The sequence below is a fragment of the Coenobita brevimanus genome, chromosome 63 (assembly GCF_032717465.1).
Source record: "Coenobita brevimanus isolate Jiangsu-jjx chromosome 63, ASM3271746v2, whole genome shotgun sequence".
Lineage (NCBI taxonomy): Eukaryota > Metazoa > Arthropoda > Malacostraca > Decapoda > Coenobitidae > Coenobita > Coenobita brevimanus.
Genome location: NC_137016.1, coordinates 28040455 through 28058655, shown reverse-complemented (window position 1 = coordinate 28058655; position 18201 = coordinate 28040455). Strand labels below are relative to the sequence as shown.

At 39.8% G+C, this 18201-nt stretch overlaps 1 protein-coding gene across 1 annotated transcript in view; it reads right to left on the bottom strand.

Moving 5' to 3' along the window:
* Window positions 1–18201, bottom strand: part of PIG-N (Phosphatidylinositol glycan anchor biosynthesis class N) — a 216271-nt gene that overhangs the window by 107425 nt on the left and 90645 nt on the right. Inside the window, exons 4-5 of the mRNA XM_080276011.1 lie at window positions 18043–18170; window positions 14690–14916 (exon numbers count right to left, since the gene is read on the bottom strand). Of these exons, the coding sequence (XP_080132137.1) occupies window positions 14690–14916; window positions 18043–18170 (355 nt within the window). The remainder of the gene's footprint in view (window positions 1–14689; window positions 14917–18042; window positions 18171–18201) is intronic.

Below are 18201 nucleotides of genomic sequence, written 5' to 3'. Positions count from 1 at the left end.
ATTCCATTGATCAATTGCCCTGTTTGTGAAACTGAATTTCCTTATGTCTTTATCGTCTCTCTTTTTATGTCGTTTTTTTGCAATGTCCTCTTGCTGATGCTTCCCCACAGGTTATATATTCATTTATGTCTATTTTCGTTCCCCCTGAGATGCATTTATATAGCATAATCATGTCTCCTCTTTTTCTTCTCTCCTGTAGTGGTGGTAGATTCAATTTTCCTAATCTTTCTTCATAGCTTAGATCCCTTAAGCTTGGTATCAATCTTGTAGCTGCCCTTTGTACTTTGTCAATCTTATCTATGTGTCTTTTGAGATGAGGATTCCATACTACTGACGCATATTCCAGGGTTGGTCTGATGAATGATGATATTATTTTTCTCAACATGTCTTTACTTATATATGTGAATGCTATTCTCATACTAGCTGGCAATGTGTAAATGTTATGTACCTTCTCACTGATATGGCCATCTGCAGATAGTCTGTTATTGATAATTACTCCTAGGTCCTTCTCTCTTTCTGATATGTGTAGGGTTGATCTTCCTAACTTATAATCCCAATCTGATCTTTTCTCACTTTTACCAAATTTAATTACATGACACTTGTCCACATTGCATGCCATTTGCATTTATTGCTCCATTCATGAAGCTTATTTAATTCCTCTTGCAGCTCTTTGCAAGGATCTGTGTTAGTACTTCTCCTTTGAATTTTTGCATCATCCACAAACATATTTAGATAGCCCCCATTTCCAATGTTACTGTCTATATCATTTATATAAACTAAAAACATAATTGGTGCCAGCACTGAGCCCTGTGGAACTCCGCTGGTCACTTCCCTCCATGATAAGTAATTTCCCTTTAATATTGTTTTCATTTCTCTTTTTTCTAAGAAAATCCTGTATCCAACACAACAGATTGCCTTGGATACCTCCTTGATGGTACAGTTTCCATAAAAGCCTTTGGTGTGGTACTCTGTCAAATGCTTTCTTATAATCTAAATAGATATTGTCCACCCATCCTTCTCTTTTCTGTAATGTTTCAGTAACTCTATCATAGTAGCTTAACAGATTAGTAACACATGATTTTCCCTTTCTAAAACCAAACTGCCTCTCTGTTATCATACTGCGTTCTTCTAGATGTTTTACCCAAACTTTCCTTATCAGCACTTCTAGTATTTTACAACAGTGGTCAGCAATACTGGTCAGTAGTTGAATGGATTTTGTCTATTCCCTTTCTTGAATAGGGGTACAATGTTTGCTTTCTTCCAAATATCAGGTAGTTTACCTTGACCCAAGGATTCCTTGAATATTAAATAAAATGGTCTGACAAAGACTCAGCTGTCTGAGGCAACTGATAACAAACCATTTTCCTACTTTCTCTATAATCATTTCAAAGCCAATGGTGGCTGTTGAGTATATGTATGCAACGATTTATCTTGCTCTTGTGTTCCTGAACTTGATTCTTCTGAATTCTCTACTCTCTGGTATCAGCTTTCCTGTCATTCTATGACTAAATATATCGCGGTTTACTTATCTCCTAATTCTACTATGAAAAATTCTTCAACTATCTTATTTCTATGATGGAACACATTCTATCCATTTCTCCTTTCTCTGAAATCTCCATTCTAGGAGATTTCAATGTTCACCACCACCTTTGGCCCTCCTCTCCTTTCACTGATCCACCTGGTGAACAAACTTACATCTTTTCTATCCTTAATGACCTAGAGCAGCTTGTACAGCACCCTAACCGCATCCCTGACTGCCTTGGAGAGAGCTCCGACATACTTGACCTCTTCCTTACAACTAATCCTTCTGCTTACGCTGTTAATCTTTCCTCTCTGTTGGGCTCCTCCGATCACAACCTTATTACCTTGACCTGTCCTATCGCTCCGGTACGGTCTATGGACCCCCCAAAGAAACATCGACAGTGGCACTTTGGAGCTGCGGATTGGGAGGCCCTCAGGCAGTACTTCTTTTTCCCTGGAATGACTATTGCTTCCATGGCTAGGAGCCATCTGAGTGTGCTTTGTGCATTACGGAGGTTATTCTCTCCGGGCATGAAAGCATACATTCCCTTCTCATTTCCTTTGACTAATGCAAGAAAGCCTTAGTTTAATCACGCTTGTTCTAATGCTATCCGCAACAAGGAGAGGGCCTATAAAAGGTACCAGAGCCAACCCATCCCGGAATCACATCTTGTTTATGTTTCTGCCCGGAATCATGCTAAGTCTGTTCTTCGCTCTGCTGAAAATGATTTCATCTGTACTAAATGCTCTCAACCCTCTAACTCGAATTCTTCCAGCTCCTTCTGGCACCTTGCCAAAAACCTTTCTAACAACTTTACCTCATCATCCTTCCCTCCTCTTTTCTACTCTGATGGCTCTGTAGCTATTTCTTCTACTGATAAAGCAGATCTCTTTGCTCAGACTTTCTCCTCCAATTTCACCTTGGATGATTCTGGTGCTGTTCCTCCATTACTTCCCCTCTCTGACTTCTTCATGGCTGACATTAAAATTTCTTCAGCTGATGTATTTTCTGCCATCACTGGCCTTAATACTAACAAGGCATATGGGCTTGATGGAGTCTCTCCTATTGTCCTCAAGAACTGTGCTTCTGTGCTTACACCCTACCTAGGTAAATCATTTTGCTTTTGTCTTTCAACTTGTACCTTTCCTTCTTGCTGGAAGTTTGCTCTCATTCAGCCGGTCCCAAAGAAGGGTGACCATTCCCAACCCTCTAACTACCGTCCAATTGCTTTGACATCCTGTATCTCAAAAGTTTTTGAGTCAATTCTCAATAGAAAAACTTTAAATCATCTTTCCTATCACAACCTTCTTTCTGATCATCAGTATGGGTTCCATCAGGGACGCTCCACTGGTGATCTTCTCACCTACCTTTCAGACTCCTGGTCATCCTCCTTCCAGGACTTTGAAGAAAGCTTTGCCATTGCACCTGACATCTAAAAGGCTTTCAATCAAGTCTGGCATAAATCTTTAATTTCCAAACTGCCCTTCTAGGGTTTCTATCCTTCTATCTGTGCCTTCATCACTAGCTTCCTTTCTGGTCATTCTATAGCCGTTGTTTTAGACAGCCATCGTTCTTCTTCTAGATCTATCAACAGTGGTGTTCCTCAGGGCTCTGTCCTATCACCAACTCTCTTCCTTTTATTCATCAATGAACTTCCAAGCTGTACATCTAACCCTATCCACTTGTACACTGAAGATTCCACCCTTCACCTTTCCATTCGGTTCTCGCAATGTCCATCTCAGCAGTTACTTCAACACAAGGGATGAGGCTATGGCACACCTAACGTCTGACTTGACTCGTATCTCTGACTGGGGTAAAAATAATCTTGTTGTTTTTAATACATCAAAAACTCAGTTTTTACACCTATCAACCTGAAACAATCTTCCACAGGAGTACCCACTGATGTTTAATAATATCCAGCACAATCCTGCATCATCCTTGAACATGCCCGGGGTTTCATTCACTGGGGACTTATCTTGGAAAGATCATATTGCATCTCTTGTAAAACATGCTTCCAAGAGACTGGGCGTGCTAAGTCGACTCCATACCTTCTTTACCCCTGCACAGATGTTGACTTTATATACGGGTTTTATTCACCCGTGTAGAGTACAACTCACATGTGTGGGATGGCGCCCCACATACAGCTCTTCTCAATTAGGTGGAGTCAAAGGCTTTTCGTCTCATTAACTCTCCTCCTCTTACTGGCTCCCTTCAACCTCTGTCTCTTCGGTGCACTGTTGCATCTTTATCTCTTTTCTATCACTACTTCAATGGTCACAGCTCCTCTGAACTGTCTGCTTGCATCCCTCCACTTCTACAACGGGTGCATAGCACCCGTCAAGCAACAAACCCTCATCCCTTTTCTGTCCAACTCTCTAATGCAAGAGTCTATCGTTACTCCCAGTCCTTCATTTACGCAACAGGTCAACTATGGAACTGTCTCCCTCTGTCTGTATTTCCTACTTCTTATGATCTCCAGTCTTTCAAACAGTGTGTCCAGGCATCTCGAAATGAATGAATCTTGAATTTGGCTCTCTTTTGTATTGTTTTTGTTTTTTCTTGGAAGGAATGATTTGCAGGCTCCTGGCCTTTGGTTCCTTCTTTCTTGCATATTTAAAAAAAAAAAAAAAAAAAAAAAAAAAAAAAAAATCTGCACATTCATGTAGCACCCAACCTAAAATTCAGTCAGGACCATTTGCTTTTCCTCTGTCTACTTCACATAACTCTTCCAGAGCAGTGGCAGTATCGTAACCAATAAGGTCTTCCGTAAGTGACGTATTTGCTGCTGCTATAAAGCTCGAATTGGGAAAAGTTGTCAATACCATCTCAGCACTTTGGCAGCACCTCGATTTGGGTTACCTTTCCTAGAAGGGTAGTCAAGTCGTACCCCACCTGCTCGTGGTGACCTCACAGACACTCTGTTTTTTTCCATTTCTGTTCTTTGTGTTTTTTTTCAGTTTTCTTTTTTTTCTCCTAAATTAGGGTGACACAAACAGGGGGCGGCGCTACCTGGGTTTATCCCGGGTAGTATTGTATATACTTTTTGCTGTTGATGTTGTCGTTTTGTTTTGTTTTTGTTCTCCATTACCATGAGCAAACAACACCAGTGCCCTCACTGCAGTAAGTCTGTAGCAAAAAGTGCACAAGCACTGAAGTGTGCCTACTGCAGTGAGAGGGTTCATATGGCTTGTGAAAATTTGGATGCAGGCGACAATCCATTTATGAAGAAGAGCCACCAGCTGGGCTTTCGCTGGCTGCGTAGCCAGTGTGTTACACCAGCGGACGAGGTCTTGCCTGGTGGAGGAAGTAGTACCAAGAAGGAGTTTGACAATAAAGTTATTGGCCCGATCTTTCAGGCAATCAGAGACATTTCAAATAGACTGGAGGCACTAGAGACCATGGTCTCATCACCCACAGCAGTCACGCAAGATCAGGCCAAGTCATTTGCAGATGCTGTTCGCAGGTCTCTCGTGGAGGAAAGGAAGGATCTGCCTGGGGGAGTGACTGAGATCAGTGCTCATGGCCAGAAAAAAGCCATTCATAGTCAGCATGTACTGATTGTCAAACCAAAGAGCAGTGCTGATGCCCTGACAAATCAGATGGGACCAGAAGACATCAGAGGGGTACTTAACTCAGTATCAGTTGATAGCTGCCTTAAAACAAAGGCTGGTGGGCTGGTAATGAAGTTTCTGTCAGCTGGCTGAGGCCAAAGATGAAGCAACTGGGGTACTGACTGATTATTTTGGCTCTGAGGGCACTTTTGCATATCAATACCAAAGAAAATGTTGCCTAAAATGACCGTGACAAGCCTTTCCTCTTCCTTGGGTGACTCGGATATCACCCAAAACATTGAGAAAAACAATAAAATTAAAATGCTCGTTGATCGAGGTTGTACCCTCAACCTTCTCTTCACAAGAACAAGGAAAGACACAAAAACTGCTGTCTTGATGATGTCACCAGAAGTAAGATCCTCCATTGTAGAACAGGGCAATTACATCTGTGCGGATCTTACAAGATGCAGCACTTTTGATAGATTCTGGGTTACACAGTGCCATCAATGTCAAGGCTTTGGTCATATATTTGAGAGATGTTCTAGGAAAAATGATGGACCTAAATGCAACTTTTGTGCTGCAGCCCATAAATCTAAAGATTGTAGTAACTCTAAAGATTGTAGTAACAGAAATTCTCCCAAATGCATCAACTGTTCCTCTTTAAGACATCAAGATGATAAATCAAATTCACACTCGGTTGCCCATTTTGCATCAAGCAGAGACTGTCCAATTATGATTTCTTATAGGAAAAGATTGAAATCACCAATTTTGACCACTCAAAAAACTAACTACGTCCCTCTTCAACCAGTTAAGGATGGGTCTTTTAAACATTCGTTCTATCCGTAATAAGATAGACTGTATTAATGAAACTCTAAATCAGCACGAGCTTGACATTTTGTGTTTGACTGAAACCTGGTTGTATGAGTCTGATATCGATATTATTCATAAAGCTTTGCCTAAGACACATTATATTATTAGTATTCCCAGGCCTGCTGCTGACTATGCGGGATGAGGTGTAGCAATCATCTACTCGGCAGCACTTGCAAACGTTTCTCTCATTGACTCAGACCTGACCCCATCTTCATTTGAATTTATGGAAATATTAATAAATTTCCATCAGAATACCATTAGAAGAGCAATTGTCTATCGACCTGGCCATCCGGGCACAGACCGAGGTTTTATGGAGGAGTTTGGGCAGTTTCTTGAAGGGTTTTCTCTTAAACCTGGAGGACTTCTTGTTTGTGGTGATTTCAATTATTGGGTTGACAGTCCAGAGTCAAAACCGTTCTCTTCGAATTCCCTGAGTTGATCACCCAGAACAATTTTTTCAATCATGTGAGTAATCCAACTCATGTCTCAGGACATGTCCTTGACTTGATCTTGTCCCCTGTTGGTTGCAGCCGCGTATCAGATGTGAAGGTTGACTCATTTGACCCCCTCATCTCTGATCATGCTCTGATCACTCTTAGTTTTGATGTCCCGAAATCCCTTTCATATAAAAAGGTCATTAGGTTAAAAAATTACAGGAATGTTGACCACCAGTTGATGCGTCTTGAAATTGATCAGCGTTTGAACTACACTGATTCTTCAAATCTTTCTTCTGATGAATTGGTTGATACTTACAACAATGAGCGTTGGTCAATTTTTGACCATTATTGTTCTGAGGTAGTAAAAACAATCACTGTACGTGATAATTCTCCGTGGTATGGTCCATCCATTAATTCTTTACGTAGACAACATAGAAGGGCAAAACGTGCGTGGCGCTTGCAGTGGACCAAAGTAACTTGTTTGCATTATGTTTTTGCGAGAAGAGCAGTCGTTCATACTGTAAAAGCCCAAAAGGCTAGGTATTATCAAAATAAAGTTGATTCATGTAGTGGTGATAAAAAAAAACTGTCTGCAGTTGTAAACAATTTGGTTGGTCGGAGGAATGTAATTGTTAAACCAACCTCCGTATCCGATGCCCAATTGGCTTCTGATTTTGCTTCATTTTTTACAAGTAAGATATTTCGCATATGAAGTGATTTAGACAGCAGTTCTCCTAGTGAAGCGTACTCAGTAGACTTCCAGCCACGGTGCACAGGGGATAATTTGCTTTCAACATTTCATCCGCTAGATGTAAACAAAGTCAAATGTTACATCAGAGAACTTAATAAAACATTTGGCTCACTCGATACATGTAACAACTGCCTGATGTATTGAAGCACACTGCAGAATTTATCTGCAACATAATAAATAGATGCTTCTTAGAAAGTAATTTTGTGCAGTCTGAGAAACATGCTTTGCTTAGGCCCCTAACAAAACTGGCCTTGATGTCGAGAGCATGACAAATTATCGTCCCGTCTCTAACCTGTCTTTTTTATCCAAGATTATTGAGTGGGCCATACTCGAGCAACTCGTACCACTACTGGAACACAACAGAGTGTTCCTGTTGTTCAATCAGCATACAGAAAATACCATTCAACTGAAACTGCACTAACAAGGACTCAGAGTGACTTGGTGGCAAACACTTGTAGTGGGATGTCCTCTCTCCTAGTTCTGTTGGATCTGTCTCCAGCTTTTGATACAGTAGATCATAAACTATTGTTGGATGATCTGTATTTTTATGGAATTCGTGATAGTGCCCTTTTGCTCCTTAAGTCGTATCTGTCGGACAGATCTCAGAGAGTGGTTGTTGATTACGCTAGCTCTTATTCTGCTCCCCTTCTATTTGGAGTCCCTCAAGGATCAGTTTTGGGTCCAATTCTATTTACTATCTACAAAAGTAGTTTATCGTCTCTACTTGATGCTCACGATGTGTCCTATCATTTTTTTGCTGATGACATGCAGCTCTATGTTAAGATGTCAGATATCAACGATACTAAGACAAAGTTTGAATCTCTAATGTCAGATATTAAGATCTGGATGGCTAAGAGGAAACTTAAGCTGAATGATGGTAAAACTGAGATAATCATCATCAGAGGAAACAGAAGGGGTGATGAGAACGACAATGCCCTGGCTTTGAACATTGGCATCCCACAGCTTCATCCAGTCAGTTCTGTTCAAAATCTGGGTGTTTATTTTAATTCTAAGTTAAATTACAAAGAACATATTAATCAGGTTGTAAGAGGGTGTAACTTGCATATCAGAAATCTGTACTCTGTGAGAAAATTTCTGAACAGACGGTGCCTCTTAACATTGGTCCATGCAGTGGTCTTGTCTCGTGTTGATTATTGTAATTCACTGTGGGTTGGTCTTCCAAATGATATACTAACAAAAGTTCAGTCTGTGTTGAACAGGGCAGCACGGCTTATCTTTGGTCTCCCCCCGAGAACCTCAACTATCCCATTTCTGATTGAGTTGCATGGTTACCAGTAAAGGATAGAACTGAATTTAAACTGTGTCTTATTACATTCAAGGTTCTTAAGTTTGGTGAACTGAAGTGTCTTGCTGAATTGTTAAAACTCCCATCGGCACTCCCAGGTGTGATGTTACACAGTGAAGATGATTCCTTGCATCTTGACGAGCCAGGAGCCACTCACCAGTCACCTTTCTCTGATCGTTCTTTTGCGTATAGGGCTCGTAGATTATGAGGCCCCTAATAACATAGTGTACCGAACGCCACACATTGAAAACGGAGAAAAACGCAGTTAAAAGTGTGTAACTTTCAAAATGCCATAACTTTGGAACTACAGGTAACTCGCACGGAACACGTGGGTTCCGTTCCTACCGTGCCGTGTTAGGTGCGAAATCGCGTATATTTAAATTACTCCGTATTTTGCTCCCTAGACCCCCCAAATGTGTTGTTTTGCTGTTATCTGTCACTGGTAATCACTAGAAAGCACTTTAAGTGGTTAGAAGGTTTATTTAATGTTATAACTCACAAATACAGTACTCCAGAGCAAAACTTCAACACACAAATACTGTACATAAACACAAGGAAACATTCCGACGCCGATCATAGGTAATCATATAAATCAGGTTAACTGGTACCAGTGCTTTAACTTACAAGTACATACCAGAACAGTACATATTTAACTTAGAAATGCAGTACTGTGATTTCGAATGATTTTAGTACATAATCTGTTAGGAATGGCTGGAAAAAAAAAAAATGTTATGAATACATTTTCACCTTTTTGATATATGTTTATGGTAATTTCGAGTTATTTTTTACGTTATCATTGTGCCAATGCTTGGAAAAGGGAGCGAAAGAGTTGAATTTTCAGTCCTAAATGAGAAAACTGCACGTCCTCCAAGGCTAGACTCTGCCACGGGAGAATAAAGTGGAGGGTCAGTCCGATTAGCAATAAGGAAGTTGTGTCACAACTTCCAGCTCCCACACCACGAGAATGGCTAAAAATAGAATCGTAATGCAGTTTCAAAACTAACAATAAGTCTAATTATTACGAATACAGATACAAAGCAGAAATAAATACGTTTACAGACGGGGAAAACGTACTTCTTCCGTCTTAACATGTTCATCTTTCTCTATCATTTTACATTCATCTTTATCATTAGGGGAGGCGGTGGCTCAATCGGTAGAGAGGTGGCCTGCAGTCCCACCGGACCCAGGTTCGAATCCCGGCTGGGGCAGGGAACAGTTTAAGGATTTGAATTTCATTAAATCAGGCTTTACTGATCTACCAGAAGACCCGCCGACATGTCGTAAAAATACCCCCGCTAATACCAATACACCAGTCCTGTATGAGACAGCCCTAGCATGTATTCAATATGGACGGTGGGTGTTAGCGCCGAAGTGGTGACATGTAGAGGTGTATGGTATGTAGGAGGACTGCTGGGCCTAGATAGCAGGCTGTGAAGCCTATGCCTAGAGTCGGACACATTAAAAAAAAAAAAAAAAAAAAAAAAAAAAAAAAAAATTACCTTGTTATTTTCGCAATATATATTGCTGTCTTATAAACAGGGTGATTGTTTGTGTTTGCAAGGGAGGAAAAAGATTGTATTTTCTGTCTGGGTCGAGATAATGGGTGTAACTATGTGTGGTTAGGCATGGCCACAAGCGAAAAAATCGTACATCCACTCATCACGATAGCAGGTGGTGAACTGACAGATGATACATGAGAGGGTGAAGTCAAGGTCAGTCTCATGTCCCAGATTTTCGTTCACTTCCCGAAAGTTTTCACAGTTTTCTACAAGTTGCATTGCATCAAATGATCCAAACCATTACAGCAAACCTGAGCAAATAGGTAAAGATACCAAGACAAAAATGTATTTTTCTCTTATTATAAGTCTTTAATGAACAAACAAAAAAGGCAATATTGCGATGCCGATCATGGGTAATCATATAAATTAGGTTAACTGGTTACAAGGCTTTATTTAATGCTTTAATTGCTTACAAGTACATACCAGAACAGTAAATATTTAACTTACAAATACAGTACTGTAGAAAAGCAGTACAGTAAGAGTTTAACGAACAAACAAAAAAGGCAATATTCCGACGCCGATCATGGGTAATCATATAATTCGGGTTAACTGGTTACAGGGCTTTATTTAATGATTTAACTTTATTTAAGTGCTTACAAGTACAGTACATACGAGAACAGTAAATATTTAACTTACAAATACTGTACAGTACTGTGGAAAAAACGAACAAATAAAAAAGGCAATATTCTGACGCCTATCAGGTAAACTGGTTATAAGACTTTATTTCTTGCTTTAACGTTATTTAATAGTACTTTAAGTTGCACATAAACTTACCAGAACAGTACAGTACTGTAAATATTTAACTTACAAATACTGTGCTACAGTACTCGGGAATGTCTCACTCACTGAATAATTTCCCGCCTAGATCGTCACGTAATCAAAACAAACCGCGCGCTGCGGTGACGTTCGAGGATTTGATCTTTCAAAGGCCTCTCCTGCGTTAATTTGTAGTTTTCATAATGGTTTTTTAATCTTATGTTGTCTTATATGTATCCCAGCCCTTACCGTGTATAATTGCGAGCGCGTTCCATGAGATCGTGTTCTGTGCGAGTTACCTGTAGTGATTTTTTTTTTGTTTTTTAAATAGCTTGAAGTTCGTACTTTCATGCCATGCTAATTTTGGTAGAAGAGAAATTAGTAGCATTCTGAAAGGTACAACAATAGCTGCGTTTTTCTCCAGTGTGGTTATTGAGAGACAAAACGTACTCTAAGTTTAACAATCAAACCAACCAAAGATATCAGTGGGAAATGTTTACAAAAACAAAATAGATGTATGTAATACTATTTTCAGAAATTAAAAACCATTCTGAAAAAAGAAATCTTTCATTTTAGCCATCTGATAATAATGGTAAGCTCTTTTTCTGTTATGAGAAGGACCAGCAGCTTTTTGCTCACTACTAGAGTCACTCATGTTCTCGAGACAATGAGAAAAAACACTAAAACAGCTCTGAAAATAGCCACTTAATCCAGGCAGTGTTCTAGGCCGGCCGGTAAACAAAAAACTGCGTCACATCGCGACAGATTCCCAGATCACAGTTGCCAATGTCTTGCTGAGCTCCCTGCCTTTCCCATTTTCTGTACATTATGGCTAACTTACCCTTAAAATCATGCAATTTTATGGTAATATATTCTATTATGTTAGAATAATGGTACAATAATTAATAATGCTATAAAAAAAATGCATGACTGTGAGCATGAAGAAATGCTAGTACTGTATCTGGTAACACCAGACAACACGTTGATGGCAGGCACTTGGCACATTCTGTGACCAGCATGAAGGCTTGTCGACGCAGTGAGGTGAAGCAGGCAGTGAGACCATGTTACAGAAGGGGAATTTGGACCCTAAAGCCAGTTGCTTTCTGTACCTCGTGGTTGCTTTCCAGATCAAACAGGGTTTGGGCTACATAGTGATATACTTAACTCAGCTTCGCTTGTAGTGGGCTCGGTACACTATGTTACTAGGGGCCTCATATAACAGATTGCCATTGTCCATAAGACAACTCACTACTGCTGAATCCTTTAAGAGACAGCTGAAAGCCTTCCTTTTTTGAAAATGCTATGACCTGGAGAGAGGTACTATGACGGATGACTATAGGGATTAATTATTGCCACTTTCATGTACATATGATGTAGCTTATATTATATACAAGAAGTGTCACAATTCTTGTAATTGTAAAAATAATGTATGTGTGTTGAGTGCTAGTGAATTCCCAGAGAAAGAACTGATGCTTTTCAGAATCAAAAGGTCAGATTATTATTATTATTATTATCATCTGGTAATACGTGTGGGCATGCATGTTCCATATCACCTCTCTCAAAACTTCATTCTATTGTAAAAACTGATTGGAAGTTTTTATCTAGTGCTTCAGAAATATCTTTCTCTCGTGCATGGATGATCCTCTCATCTGTAACGGACAGTATTTTATCTTTAACTTTGGTTTTGCTTCAGACGTAGCTGTAAAAAAGTTTAGGTTGATCACTACTTTTATTTATAATGTCCTTCTCAAACTGTCTCTAAGCATCCCTCCTTGCCTTTGTATAATTGTTTCTTGCCTGTTTATAGCTGTTATATGCCCTGTCACTATTGTTTCTTCTGTATCTGTTCCACAGCAAGTCTCTTTTTTTCTTCTGATTTTTTACATTTTGTATTAAACCATTTCTTTATTTTCATTTCTGTTGCTTTGTGCTGTGGGATGTAATTTTGGACCCCTATTTCATAAAGATCGCAGAATTTTCTATACTGCATATAACATTTAAATCTTGTCCTCTAAGTTTGTTTTCCCAATCTATTTCTAAGAAGTACCCGGTATTTCTTCAGGTCATGATAATTGCCCTTTTTTGTAATTTAGGCACTTTTTGTAACTCTCATTGCTGGTAATGTCATATGCAGTCCTGAATTTACAATTTAATACTGTATGGTCACTTTTGCCAAATGGGGGGTGATAAATTATATTGTCAATTTCATTTTCTTGCTTGGTAAATATAAGACCTAGTACTAATGGATCATCAAGTCCTCTTTTTCTGGTGTTTTCCTTTACATGCTGTGTTAGGAAAAACTCCTGCACAAGCTCTAGGAGCTTGTAATCCCAAAAGCTGTCATGGCTTTTTAAATCTAAAGTATTCCAATTCATATCTGAATTGAAGTGTCCAGTTAATATAACTGTTTCAGATTTCTCTTCCTTTCTATGTAATAATGTTCTTAAACTTTGAATTGTACTTTCTTCATATTTGTCTCTTTCCCAAGTGTGTGTTTTGGGTGGCATGTATAAATTTGCCACGATTAATTTCCCTTCAGATGCGTTAATTTCCAGTGCAATCAGTTCTACTTGTGAGGGTATATCTAGTTTTATTTCTTTGACTAGCAGATTTTTCTTTGTTAAGATTATAATTCCTCTTCCCATTCTTAAATTTCTGTCTATTTTCAATATACTGTACTGTACCGTATTCCTCTAAGTTTAGGGCATCATTGGATATCATTGGGGTTAATTTTGTTTCTGTTAGGCAAATAATGTATGGTTCCTTTTCTCTGATGTAGTCTTTTATCCCTAATAATTTAGACACCATTCCATTTACATTTGAACATCAACCTAACTATCTTTTCTACATACCTGCCAGAACCTGAGTCTCCTACCTTCCTCTTTTTTGTTCCCTGTTGGTTAGGTACCATTTTCATACTTAAAAAAAAAAAAAAGTACTCTTCTTCTGATCTTTCCTCATTCTTTGTTTTTGCCTCCTCCCTTTTCTCTTTTAGTATTCCCAATTCCTCTTGAGTTAGGCATCTTTTTATCCATACGTTTTTTAAATTCCTCTTTTTTCCATGAGTTTGTTTGCATTTTAGAGTACAGTATTGCCTCCACAGTGTTCACACTTTGGAAGGTTATTTTCACATACCTTGACTTATTTCTCTCATATTTCTCTAACCTTCTATGTTCCTCTATGCCTTTATTACAGAGTTCCTCTGATATTTCCTTCAATATGCTCATTATATTTGCCCTCTCCTTTTTATCTCTCGAAATTTTGTTTTTTATTTCTTCCTCCTCTATACCAGTGATTACCGTAGATTTATTGATATCTGCTGAATCTTTGATCAATTTTGGATTGTTTTGGATTATTTTTTTCACTTCCTTTCTAATGCTTTTTTCTTTGACTCTTGTTTCTGAGTCTTTCCTTACTTTCACCATTTCAGCATACATAGTTTTCACATCATCTTCATAACTTTGCATCAGTTCATTCACCTGGGTTATCTTCTCTTCAATATTACTATTTTGGTCTGTAAGACTACTTGCTTGCCTAATTGTCTCTGTATCATTTCTGAACTCCTCCATAATACTCTCATGGTTAACAACTGTACTTGCCATTTCACCAACCTTCCTTTTATGTGAACCCACCTCAACTGACAGTTCATCTATTGTTCTGTCTTTCTTATTTTAATGCCTTTACTAATTTTTCATTTTTCTCCTCCTGCATATGCAACTGCTTCTTAATTTTATCGATTTCACTCTGAAATGCCCTTTCCAATCTGTGTGTGTGTGTGTGTGTGTGTGTGTGTGTGTGTGTGTGTGTGTGTGTGTGTGTGTGTGTGTGTGTGTGCATGTACAATGATGTGCATGCTTGCATGTCTTTAGTACACATAGACTAAGTGCAGCAAATGAGTAAAAACAGAACAAGGAGAGGTATACTCCTCCACACTGACCACACTATTAACAGGAATGGGTATTGCCAGGAGTGAAGCAGCAAGGGGTGCAATATCTGCTTGTGACATGTCTTGACGCTTTATGTGGCCCAGACCCCACCTCTCCACCCGACTGTCATACATCACACGTCCCCGTAACTGCCAAGCTGGCTTTGGCAGAGCCAGACCACTGCCCCATGCTATCAATGGGGTCTCAGTCTCACTTGGATCACCAGCTCCGTGTGATCCTGGAAGCAAAAAACATGTTTACTGTACAGTACTGTGATGTTATGGACACATCACTACCATAACCCTGAACATTTTTCCAACCTTAGGATAATGTAAGAAGAGACACCAGAAACTAGGAAAGAAATAATTCATCTGAATGTAAGTATGAAAGAAAATATGAAGGTGAAAGAAAGTGAGAGCCAGTGCTGAAAGGAGCCAGCTTCATTAGATGCGTGTAACCAGAATGATACTTGGGAGTGTTGCTGATACAAGGGTGGTGCAAGGACAACGTGGATGTCAATCGGAGATGTGTTTGTGGTATGCAAGCTTAGACTGAGAGGAGTGAGATGGATAAATACAGTCAGGGGCAGTCGAAGTAATTGACTGCAAGTGCAGAGGTTGAGAAACAAAGAAGTCTGTGTTTCGAAAAGCTCCAACATGCTTGCATGCATTGCCCTTGGTTACCTAATTGCAGCTTTCCATGTTGCTAGAGCTCTGGCAGCCTCCCTATTCAGTCTTTAATCCCTGAGATTACACTCTATGACCTTGTCTCACATTTTTTTTTTTTTTTTTGGTCTGCCTCTTGCAACCCTACCCTTGATGTTCAGACCTCTCACCTTCCACTCCCAGTTGTCATCTTCCATCCTCTCAACTTGCACAAACCATCTCAATCTATCCCTCCTCATCAAAACACTAATCCATTCAAGTCACAATCTCCCTCTCAACTCTTTAATTTCAATCCTAACTCCCCAGGCTCCTCACTCAAGGGTGTGCTACACATCCATCTAATCATTATGATTTATGCACACTTGGTGTACACATATCCTCTTCATTTGCAGCCCAGGTCTCACTACTGTACAGCAAAACACTCTTAACCCTTTCAGGTCTCCTGAGCATAATCATGGCTTTATTGGTATGGGTCTCCTGGCCAAGATAGTGGCTCATCTATTTCAGTGTGTCTCAAAACTGTGGTAGGAAGCTGGTGAATGTTATCACAACTTCTAGCAATATTTACTCAATTCTTGGGTATTGGACAATCCAACTGAGAAGATATAACACAGATTAGCAGGAGTGTTTTTCTATCATTTTGTATACATAAATGCATATATATGTGGCACCACACAGCACTTCCTACACAACTTCCCATCGTTATTACAGCTCTTGTATGGTAAGCAGAGCCCTAACATTTTGTAGACAGATGTGTATTAGTGCCTTATGCATGAATACAGTACTATATATTTTTTCTAATTTACAAAGCCTCCTTTTTTTTTTTTTTTTGTAAAATGTGATTTTTCAGGCTGGACATATGTACCTATTTGCAACCCAAAGGGGTTAACACATGCAACATACAAGGACCTCTTAGCACAGAGGGAAAGCCTTCTCAATGTCAGAAGAGGCAACAGCTCTCTGAACCTCTTCTAACCACTCGTAACCTTAGCCACAAAGCAAGCACAAGTCCCATCTCCAGCATGTAACATGTCCCCAAAATGAAAAAAAACTCCCCCACACACATTTAAAGGGACTCTTTAGCAAGATCAATCCTTTTCCACCTCTCAATCTCAGCATGCTCTTCCCAACAAACCACACACACAAAATCAGCATTATTTAGCATCCATCTGACCACCAGGCATCCATCTGGTTATGTGGTTACCACCTAAAACAGTAAGTGACTTCTGAACTATACGAAATAATTTGGCTCTTCATTCGGTATGGTAGTTCTACATCAAGTAAGTTGATGATGAGTGCCCCCACTTAACACAAGACTATTAAAAAATGGGGTGCCAAATCCCAGTCAAATGCTTTTCAGCCTTCTCTGAAAATACTTAGGCCAAGCAACTCATCATCATTATCATCTGGACCTCCTTTCCCACCCTAGGGCCATCAATTCCATAGCATTCTCAAACTATTAAGGTTTAAATGGTCAAGAATGGACTTCCATCTATCATTTCAGTAAAGCAAGTGCTCACATAACGTGCAATCACAGAGCAGGATTCTCCCATAAAACCAGAGGTGCTATGTTGTCCAAAAATGTCACAAAATGGAAAAAAATAGATACAATGCGGTCGGAGGAAGCTGCTCAGTTTTTTCGGCACTTGACTATGCAGTGATGATGGACATGACACGGCGGAAGGCCCCAATTTTATGTTTCAATGTTATACTATGCAGCCAATGATTGACAGAATGTGGCACGAGGCATAAAATTACAGTTGGAATTCACACAATGCAGCATGTGATAGAACAGAGCATGGACTGCATCAGCCTATGGAGTATTGCTATCACAAGTCTGCTCTGGGTGTCATCTTGGTCCACTGAGAATTCCTGCCCCAGTTGACCCTATGCTCTCCCAGCGCTCTGGCTGCACATCAGCTTTTTTTTGGCCATCTGACCCAGCTCAACCGTGTAGCAGCACCGTGACCCTGCCAAACGTCGGAAGTCTCTGACACAGGAGCAGAAGGTGGATGTCATCAAGAGGAAGGACAGTGGAACTGTGACAGTGTGAAATTTTACAAATTTAACAAGTCCATCATTTGTACAATTCTCAGCAAAAAGGAAGCCAATCTGAAGACAGCTCAGGCAGGAAGATCACCCATGGACAAGAGGATACGGGTGTCTGACCCTGCTCTCGTAATGATGGAGAGGTTTCTGCTGACGTACTGCAATTGGAAGGAAAGGGAGGGTGTGCCAACTGACTTGCTAAATATTTGGAGGACGGCTAGCCACCTTAATGCTATCGCCTGCCACAAGCTCTCTAGACCCCAGCAAGCCCACAACCTCTTCCATTAAAGGTGAGGAATCCTCCAGTGTTTGTATGTAACGAAGTCTTTACCAGCCAGGTAAATGTCCTGGAAAAAATAAAAAATAAAAATTGCCCCAAAGTTTGAACCTGGGGCTGGTTTAGGTACCTTGAAACCCATTAACATGTGAACATATGGCCCTATAATGCAGAATTCCCATAAAGAGGGAGCTTCAGGTACAAAATTCCCACGTTACACGAGCACTGGCTGTATTGCTGTTGCTTAACATTAGTCTGCCTGGCCAAGCAGACCCATCAACTCAGGTAGAGTTGTTCCTATGGGGTCGTACATTTCATGCTACATTAATGAATGAATGACTGATCCTAATGAAATTACTGTAAATGGCCTTACCCCAATCAGTCATGCCATGATCAGATGTAAATATGTATGCTGTTCGCTGATCTTGATAAAATTGCTCAAACATCTCCACCATCCTCTGTATTCCTTTGTCTACCACTTCAATATTCTGAAGGTACTCCCTGAAAAAATAATAAAAAGGTAGCAGGATAT